General features: G+C 49.7%; 1 protein-coding gene across 1 annotated transcript in view; it reads left to right on the top strand.

Annotated features, from left to right (window-relative positions):
* Window positions 1-10,000, top strand: part of daam2 (dishevelled associated activator of morphogenesis 2) — a 274,185-nt gene that overhangs the window by 261,775 nt on the left and 2,410 nt on the right. The window contains exon 24 of the mRNA XM_033020571.1: window positions 5,262-5,432. Coding sequence (XP_032876462.1) covers window positions 5,262-5,432 — 171 coding nt within the window. The remainder of the gene's footprint in view (window positions 1-5,261; window positions 5,433-10,000) is intronic.

Raw genomic sequence — 10,000 nt, 5'->3', positions numbered from 1 at the left:
CCAGCGGTTCGAACATTGAATTCTCCAATTTTAGGTAACCACACAAACCCCCCCACTTTGTCCCCTCAACCTCCCACCTTTCTTTCCCCCTCCCCTCCCACTTCCCCCCCTGTACCCGACCTGGATTCCCACCTATTTCTCCCTCCTGCTCCCTCCCCCCCCCCAATTCCACCCTGAGGAAAATAAAATTTCAGACCATCTACCTGACCTATGTCTCTCATAATTATAGATGATCTCCCCTCATCCTCCGACGTTCCGGAGAAAACAATCCAAGTTTGCCCAACCTCTCATAGAAACAGAAAATAGGTGCAGGAGGAGGCCATTTGGCCCTTCGAGCCAGCAACGCCATTCATTGTGATCATGGCTGATCATCCACAATTAGTAACCCGTGCCTGCCTTCACCCCATATCCCTTGATTCCACTAGCCCCTAGAGCTCTATCTAACTCTCTTTTAAATTCATCCAGTGAATTGGCCTCCACTGCCTTCTGAGGCAGAGAATTCCACAGATTCACAACTCTCTGGGTGAAAATGTTTTTCTTCATCTCCGTTTTAAATGGCCTACCCCTTTATTCTTAGACTGCGGCCCCTGGTTCTGGACTCCCCCAACATTGGGAACATTTGTACTGCATGGCTGAAACCCTCTAATCCACATAGCACTGTGCTAAAATTCCTGTGCACCCTCTCCAAAGCCTCCATATCCTTCCTGTAATGGGGCGACCAGAACAGTTTAGTTTAGTTTAGAGATCCAGCACAGAACCAGGCCCTTCGGCCCGCCGAGTCCGCACTGACCAGCGATCCCCGCACGTTAACACTACCCGACACACAACAAGGACAATTTTACATTTGTACCCAAACCCATTAGCCTACAAACCTGCACGACTTTGGAGTGCGGGAGGACAGCGAAGATCTTGGAGAAAACTCACACGGGTCACGAGGTGAATGTACAAACTTCGTACAGACAGCACCCGTAGTCAGGATCGAACCCGGGTCTCTGGCGCTGTGAGGCAGCAACTCTACCGCTGCGCCACCGTGCCACACAGAACTGCATGCAATACTCCACATGCAGCCCAACCAAAGACTGCATCAAGCATTACGTTAGAACATGTATTTCGGGTAAGCTGTCGGAGGATTAGCAGGATTGCAGACGTTTTTTTTAACGCGCATGGTGTTTGTAATCTGGAATGCACTTTTTGAGGTGGTGGAAAAGCCCCTGTCCCACTTCACAACCTAATTGGTGACCTCTGCCGAGTTTGCCCTTGACTCATACTCACAGCATGGTCGCCACGAGGTCGTAGAAGGTCTCCGCAACTCTTCCTCATGCTCGTGAGTGGTCTCCGCGTACTCGTGGTCTCAAGTAGGTCAGGGCGTTTTTTCCAGCCTGAGAATTGATGGGAATGTGGGGAGAAAAGCAAATGGGGAAAAAATGTTGGATTAGCCCGATGTCCCGCACGGATTTGGCGGAACAAACGCCTCCCCACTGTTCAAAACGCGAAATGTGTTTAAGTGGATGCAGGAAAGGAAAAAATTCCTTCGTCAGTTAATCAGAAACAAATGATGATACATTTTGTACCGGTACTAAAAAAATAAAAGGGGTAGTTAAAACGTTAATTATTTTTATGCCTGGAGAACAGTTATGAGAATGTGCCTGACATTAGCTCTTGTCTATCAAAGCAGAGACGCAAGGAACGGCACGGTGGCACAGCGGGTAGAACCGCTGCCTCACAGCGCCAGAGACCCCGGTTCGATCCTGGCCTCAGGAACTGTGTGTGTGTGTATGTGTGTGTGTTTGTGTGGAGTTCTCACTGTGACCGCTTGGGTTTCCTCCCGGGTGACCATGGACAATAGACAATAGGTGCAGGAGTAGGCCATTCGGCCCTTCGAGCCAGCACCGCCATTCACTGTGATCATGGCTGATCATCCCCAATCAGTACCCCGTTCCTGCCTTCTCCCCATATCCCCTGACATCTTTAAAAGCCCTACCTAACTCTCTCTTGAAAGCATCCTGAGAACCTGCCTCCACCGCCCTCTGAGGCAGAGAATTCCACAGACTCACCACTCTCTGTGAGAAAAAGTGTTTCCTCATCTCCGTTCTAAATGGCTTACCCCTTATTCTTAAAGTGTGGCCCCTGGTTCTGGACTCCCCCAACAGCGGGAATATGTTTCCTGCCTCTAGCGTGTCCAAACCCAGAATAATCTTATATGTTTCAATGAGATACCCTCTCATCCTTCTAAACTCCAGTGTATACAAACCCAGCCGCTCCATTCTATCAACATATGACAGTCCCGCCATCCCGGGAATTAACCTTGTAAACCTACGCTGCACTCTCTCAATAGCAAGAATGTCCTTCCTCAAATTTGGAGACCAAAACTGCACACAATACTCCAGGTGTGGTCTCACTAGGGCCCTGTACAACTGCAGAAGGACCTCTTTGCTCCTCTACTCAACTCCTCTTGTTATGAAGGCCAACATGCCATACGCTTTCTTCACTGCCTGCTGTACCTGCATGCTTACTTTCATTGCCTGATGAACAAGGACCCCCCAGATCCCATTGTACTTCCCCTTTTTCCAACTTGACACTATTTAGATAATAATCTGCCTTCCTGTTCTTGCCACCAAAGTGGATAACCTCACATTTATCCACATTAAACTGCATCTGCCATGCATCTGCCCACTCACCCAACCTGTCCAAGTCACCCTGTATTCTCATAGCATCCTCCTCACAGTTCACACTGCCATCCAGCATTGTGTCATCTGCACATTTGCTAATGTTACTTTGAAATGGGCTAGGTGTTCGGCTGGCAACCGGAAGGTAGCCGGTTCGAATCCCGCTTGGAGTGCATACTGTCGTTGTGTCCTTGGGCAAGACACTTCACCCACCTTTGCCTGTGTGTGAATGTGTGTGAGTGATTGGTGGTGGTCGGAGGGGCCGTAGGCGCAGATTGGCAGCCACGCTTCCGTCAGTCTGCCCCAGGGCAGCTGTGGCTACAGAAGTAGCTTACCACCACCGAGTGTGACTGAGGAGTGAATGAATAATGCGATGTAAAGCGCCTTGAGTATTAGAAAGGCGCTATATAAATCCCATCCATTATTCATTATTATCATTATACCCGCACGCAGTCAGACTTGGCCTGGTGAATGGCTGGTGGCATTAACACATTAAAAGTGCCAGGCTTTGAACCTCGTCAGTCAGGTAGACCTAACACTGACATGGTGGATGTCTCGGCTGGAAAACACTTACCACAGTCGGCACTGTTGACAGCACTGGGCCTGTGCTCGCTGAAGTTTAGAAGGATGAGGGGGTACCTCATTGAAACGTACAGAATAGTGAAAGTCTTAGATAGAGTGGATGTGGAGAGGATGTTTCCATTAGTGGGGGAGTCTAGGACTAGAGTTTACAGCTTCAGAATTGAAGGACGTTCCTTTAAGAAGGAGATGAGGAGGAATTTCTTTAGTTAGAGGGTGGTGAATCTGTAGAATTCATTGCCACAGAAGGCTGTGGAGGCCAAGTCAGTGGATATTATTAAGGCGGAGATAGAGAGATTCTTGATCAGTACGGGTGTCAGAGGTTATGGGGAGAAGGCAGGAGAATGGGGTTAGGAGGGAGAGATAGATCAGCCATGATTGAATGACGGAGTAGACTTGATGGGCCGAATGGCCTAATCCTTCTCCTATCACTTATGAACATGACATAACAGTTTTTTTCTGGCGTTGGTGACACAAGGAACTGTAGATGCTGGAATCTTGAGGAAAAACACCAAGTGCTGGAGGAACTCAGCATGTCAGGCACCATCTTAGTTTCAACCCGAGACGTCGCCCATTCCTTCTCTCCGGAGATGCTGCCTGTCCCGCTGAGTTACTCCAGCTTTTTGTGTCTACGGTTTAAACCAGCATCCGCAGTTCCTTCCTAAGCATCTTAGTTTAGTTCGGTTGAATTTAGAGATACAGCGTGGAAACAGGCCCTCAGGCCTTCTATAAATTGTAAATTGTCCCTAGTGTGTAGGATAGTGCTAGTGTATGGGTGATCGCTGGTCAGCACGGACTCGGTGGGCCGAAGGGCCTGTTTGCGCGCTGTATCTCTAAAGTCTAAAGTAAATTTCGAGTCTGTGCTAACCAATAATCACCCCGTACACTAGCACAATCCTGCACACACTAGTGATAATTTATAGAAGCCAATTAACCTACAAACCTGCACGTCTTTGGAGTGTGGGAGGAAACCGGAGTACGCGCTCATGGGGAGAGCGTGCAAACTCCATACAGACAGCACCCGTAGTCAGGATGGAACCCGGAGCTCCGGCGCTGTGAGGCAGCAGCTCTACCACCGTGCCACGCCCTTGCACAGTTGGGACAGCAGGTCAGGCAGCATCATGAGTGATAGGAGCAGAATTAGGCCATTCGGCCCATCAAGTCTACTCCGCCATTCAATCATGGCTGATCTATCTCTCTCACCTCCTATCCCCATTCTCCAGCCTTCTCCCCGTAACCCCTGACCTCCGTACTGATCAAGATTCTATCTGTTGTGGAGGGTCCGTGGAGGGGAAACGGAGGGACATATAAAATTATACAAGGACTGGCCAAGCTAGATGCAGGGAAAATGTTCCCAATGTTGGGCGAGTCCAGAACCAGGGGCCACAGTCTTAGAATAAAGGGGACGCCATTTAAGACTGAGGTGAGAGAAAAAACGTTTTCACCCAGAGAGTTGTGAATTTGTGGAATTCCCTGCCACAGAGGGCAGTGGAGGCCAAGTCACTGGATGGATTTAAGAGAGAGTTAGATATAGCTCTAGGGGCTGGTGGAGTCAAGGGATATTAAATTGGATAGTTATATGGATGGGAAAGGAATGGAGGGTTATGGTCTGAGCGCAGGTATATGGGACTAGGGGAGATTATGTGTTCGGCACGGACTAGAGGGGTCGAGATGGCCTGTTTCCGTGCTGTAATTGTTATATGGTTATATGGTTATATGATATGGGGAGAAGGCAGGCACGGGTTATTGGTACGGGACGATCAGCCATGATCTCAATGAATGGCGGTGCTGGCTCGAAGGGACGAATGGCCTCTTCCTGCACCTATTTTCTATGTTTCTATGGACGGGGTTTTGGGGTCGGGACCGGCCGAGTTTCCTCCAACGTTGTGCGCCACGTGCTTCGACGGGCTGTTTAGCGCTGGGCTGCTGGCTGGCAGCTGTCTGATTGATCCCCCCCCCCAAGCTGCCTCTGAACATCTCAGTGAGAACTGTCTCTGTCGCCGTTCCCTTTGACAGTACTCCAAGATGCTGAAGTACTTCAGCGAGGAGGAGGCCAGGATGCAGCCCGACGAATTCTTCGGCCTGTTCGACACGTTCCTGCAGTCGTTCAGCGAAGCCAGACACGACCTGGAGAACATGAGGCGGAAGAAGGAGGAGGAGGAACGGCGGGCTCGAATGGAGGCCATGGTGAGTGGGGCACCTACGTTGGAGTGGGGGTTGGGTTGGGTTGACTTTTTTTGCTGAGTTTAGTTGAGAGATACGGCGCAAAAACAGGCCCTTCGCCACACCCAGCCCATGCCAACCAGCGATCCCCGCACACTAACACTACCCCACACACACTAGGGACAATTTACACTTACACCAAGCCAATTAACCTAAAAAACCTGCACGTCTTTGGAGTGTGGAAGGAAATCGGAGATATCGGAGAAATCCCACACAGGTCACGGGGAGAACGTACAAACTTAAGGCCCTGTCCCACTTTCACAACCTAATTCACCACCTCTGCCGAGTTTGCCCATGACTCATACTCACAGCATGGTCATAGGAGGTTGTAGAAGGTCGTAGGTAGGTCGTAGGTAGGTCGTGATGCTAGTCGTAGGTACTCATGGCATCAAGTAGGTCGGGGCGTTTTTCTAACCTGATGAAAAATGTCCACGAGTAAAAATGGTCGTGAATTAGGTTGTGAAGGTGGGACAGGCCTTTTATGCTGATCCCACTTCCGTTGGCTGTTGTCTTTAGGATTGGAGATTAGAGATTTAACATGGAAACAGGCCCTTCAGCCCATCGATCACCCGTGCACACTAGTTCTATGTTATCCCACTTTCTCATCCACTCCCGACATGCTAGTGGGAAGTTCCAGAGGGCCGATTAACCTACAACCCCGCACGTCTATGTGATGTAGGAGGAAACCGGTGCACCCGGACGGAACCCCTCACACAAACCCAATTCACGGAGCGAACCTGCAAACTCCTCACGGACAGCATCCAATGTCGTCGCGTCAGGGCCAGGTATCTGTGGAGCTGGGAGGCAGCAGCACTACCAGCTGTGCCTCTGTGCCGCCCCAATATAATGTTGCTTCCTGGATTGTTAAAGACCTCCTGGACAGAGTTCCCAGGTTGTTGGTTTTGAAATCAGATCTGTGGGCTATTCATGAGTTTGTTCTGGGTTCCAGCACTGAATCGATGGTTTTAGTTTAGTTTAGTTTAGTTTAGAGATACAGCGCGGATACAGGCCCTTCGGCCCACCGGGTCTGTGCTGACCAGCTATCCCTGCACAGTAACACCATCCTATACCCACTAGGGACAATTTTTACATTTACTAAGCCAATTAACCTACAAACCTGCACGTCTTTGGAGTGTGGGAGGAAACCGAAGATCTCGGAGAAAACCCACGCAGGTCACGGGGAGAATGAACAAACTCCGTACAGGCAGCACCCGTAGTCGGGATCGAACCCGGGTCTCCAGCGCTGCATTTGCAGTAAGGCAGCAACTCTACCGCTGCGCCATCGTGACCGCACGTTTGAATGGCCGCCTTCCTTTGGGCGGCACGGTGGCGCAGCTGGTAGAGTTGCTGCCTCACAGCGCCAGAGACCATCCTGACCACAGGGGGGAGTTTGCACGTTCTCCCTGTGACCACGTGGGTTTCCTCCGGGTGCTCCGGTTTCCTCCCACATCCCAAAGGACGTGCGGGTCTTGTAGGTTAATGGGCCCTCAGTAAAAGTGTGTAGGGAGTGGATGAGAATAGACAACATGGAACTAGTGTGAATGGGTGATCGCTGGCTGGCAGAGGCTCTAAGGGCCTATCTTGAAGCTAAATCCACGCCGTTCCCCTGAGCTGTATCCACGTCCTAATGTAACAGCAGGAATGCTTGTGTTGCCGAAGCCCTTTGTGGTTCCAAACCTGTAGTTGTGGTTTTCCCATTTCGCTGATCCATCACCGGATCCTTCGGGAAAAGCCTCTGGTTAAATAATCCAACAGGCAGTAATTCTATATCTAAATGGTGTTCACGTGGGCTGCACACAACCACAATCCCAACAGGAAACGTGACAACCCGTTGACACATCCCTTCCTCCTGAAACATTCCCCAAATGTTTTTTAAAAAATTCCAATTATGAGAAAATCCCGCTCTCCAACCCTGCCTGGGAAATTTGTACCATGTGTCCCGTGACTGAAAGCAGCCAAGGAGGAGGGGAAAATCCGTTTCATTAATACGTTTAAATTCGATCGGCAGCCATCCAAAGTCTCCCGAGAACAGTCTGTGGTCTGATTTTGCACCTGGGAGCTTTTCCAAGGAGATTGTTCCCGGATTTTTCCCGGGTTCTCCGGCAGTGTGAGGCAGTGGCTCTACCAGCTGCGTCACCATGCCGCTCTGTTCAGTTCAGTTCAGTGTAGTTTATTGTCACGTGTACCGAGGTTCAGTGAAAAGCTTTTGTTGCGTGCTAACCAGTCAGCAGAAAGACTATACACGATGACAATGGAGCCATTTACAGTGTACAGATAAGGGAATAACGTTTAGTACAAGGTAAAGCCAGCAAGGTCCGGTCAAGGATAGTCCGAGGGTCACCAATGAGGTAGATAGTAGTTCAGTACTGCTCTCTGGTTGTGGTAGGATGATTCAGTTGCCTGATAACAGCTGGGAAGAAACTGTTCCTGAATCTGGAGGTGTGCGTTTTCACACTTCTGTACCTTTTGCCCCGATTGAAGAGGGGAGAAGAGGGAGTGGCCAGGGTGCGACTCGTCCATGATGATGCTGCTGGCCTTGCCGAGGCAGCGTGAGGTGTAAATGGAGTCAATGGAAGGGAGGTTGGTTTGTGTGATGGTCTGGGCTGCGTCCACAATTCGCTGCAATTTCTCGTGGTCTTGGATGGAGCTGTTCCCAAACCCAGCTGGGATGCATCCTGATAAAATGCTTTCTGTAGAAGTGGGTGAGAGTTGTTGGGGCCATGCCGAACTTCCTGAGCCTTCTAAGCAAGTGCAGGTACATTGTTCCTGGGAATGGCATCACAGGTAGATTGGGTGGGAAAGAAGTATTTTATAGACAATAGGTGCAGGAGTAGGCCATTCGGCCCTTAGAGCCAGTACCACAATTCAATGTGATCATGGCTGATTTAGTAGATTGACTTTCAATCAGAGATCTGATGAAAGTATGTCATATGATGAGAGGCATGGATAGGGTAGACAGTCAGAACCTTTTTCCCAGGGTAGAAATGTCAAAGACATTCAGAGGGTGGTGGGTGTATGGAACGAGCGGCCAGAGGAGGTAGTTGAGGTAGGAAGTAGGTGGTGGTTTGGGACATGTTGCAGAAGATGTTCCCCAGGTTATTGAGTATGGACGTTAGCATGTTTTGCCACAGTTGTACAAGACGTTGGTGAGGCTGCATTTGAGTATAGTCATAGAGTGATACAGTGTGGAAACAGGCCCTTCAGCCCAACTTGCCCACACCGACCAACAATGTCCCAGCTACACTAGTCCCACTTGCCTGCACTTGGCCCGTATCCCACCAAACCTGTCCTATCCATGTACCTGTCCAACTGTTTCGTAAATGATGGGATAGTCCCAGCCTCAACTACCTCCTCCAGCAGCTTGTTCCATACACCCACCACCCTGTGTGAAAAATTACCCCTCGGATTCCTATTAAATCTTTTCCCCTTCACAGTGAACCTATGACCTCTGGTCCTCGATTCCTCTACTCTGGGTAAAAGATCTACCCGATCTATTCCTCTGATGATTTTTTTAACCTCTGTAAGAACCCCCTCATCCTCCTGCGCTCCATGGAATAGAGACCCAGCCTACTCAACCTCTCCATATAGCTCACACCCTCTAGTCCTGGCAACATCCTCGTAAATCTTTTCTGAACCCTTCCAAGCTTGACAATGTCTCTCCTATAACATGGTGCCCAGAACTGAACACAATATCCTAAACGCTGTCTCACCAACGTCTTATGAGTTTTGGTCACCCAGCTATGTAAAAAATGCCATCAAGCTGAAAATGGTGCAGAGGAGGTTTATGAGGATGTTGCCAAGACTGGAGGGCCTGAGCTATAGGGAGAAGTAGGGAAGGGGAGGGACTCTATTCCTTGGAGCGCAGGAGGCTGAGTGGTGATCTTACAGAGGTCTATAAAAGCATGAGGGGAATAGATTGGGTGAAAGCAGAGTCTTGCAGGTCGGGACCCAGTTCTTCAGACTGGAACTAGGGTCTCAACCCGATACGTCACCTATCCGTTTACTCCAGAGATGCTGCCTGACTCGGTGAGTCACTCCAGCACTTTGCTTCTATCCTTGGTATGTCCATAAGTTCCAGGAGCAGAATTAGGCCATTCGGCCCATCAAGTCTACCCCACCATTCAATCACGGCTGATCTATCTCTCCCTCTCAACCCCATTCTCCTGCCCTTCTCCCCATAACCTTTGACGGCCCGTACTAATCAACAACCTGTTATTCTCCACCTTAAAAATATCCAGCTGATCCAAAATGATAATAGCTGAGAAGAAACTGTCACTGAATCTGGAGGTATCAACCAGCATAGTGAACGGCTTTGATAGAGTGGATGTGGAGAGGATGTTTCCACTAGTGGAAGATTCTCGGACACAAAATGCTGGAGTAACTTAACGGGACAGGCAGCATCTATGAAGAGAAGGAATTGGCGACGTTTCGGGTCGAGACCCTTCTTCAGACTGATGTCAGGGGAGGGTCAAAGATAGAATGTAGGCGGAGACAGTAAAAACTGGTGGGAGAGTGTAGGACTAGTCCTAGCC

Source organism: Amblyraja radiata, chromosome 5, assembly GCF_010909765.2.
Source record: "Amblyraja radiata isolate CabotCenter1 chromosome 5, sAmbRad1.1.pri, whole genome shotgun sequence".
Lineage (NCBI taxonomy): Eukaryota > Metazoa > Chordata > Chondrichthyes > Rajiformes > Rajidae > Amblyraja > Amblyraja radiata.
Note: the sequence above shows the minus strand (reverse complement) of the source record. Positions and strands in the feature narration are given on the sequence as shown.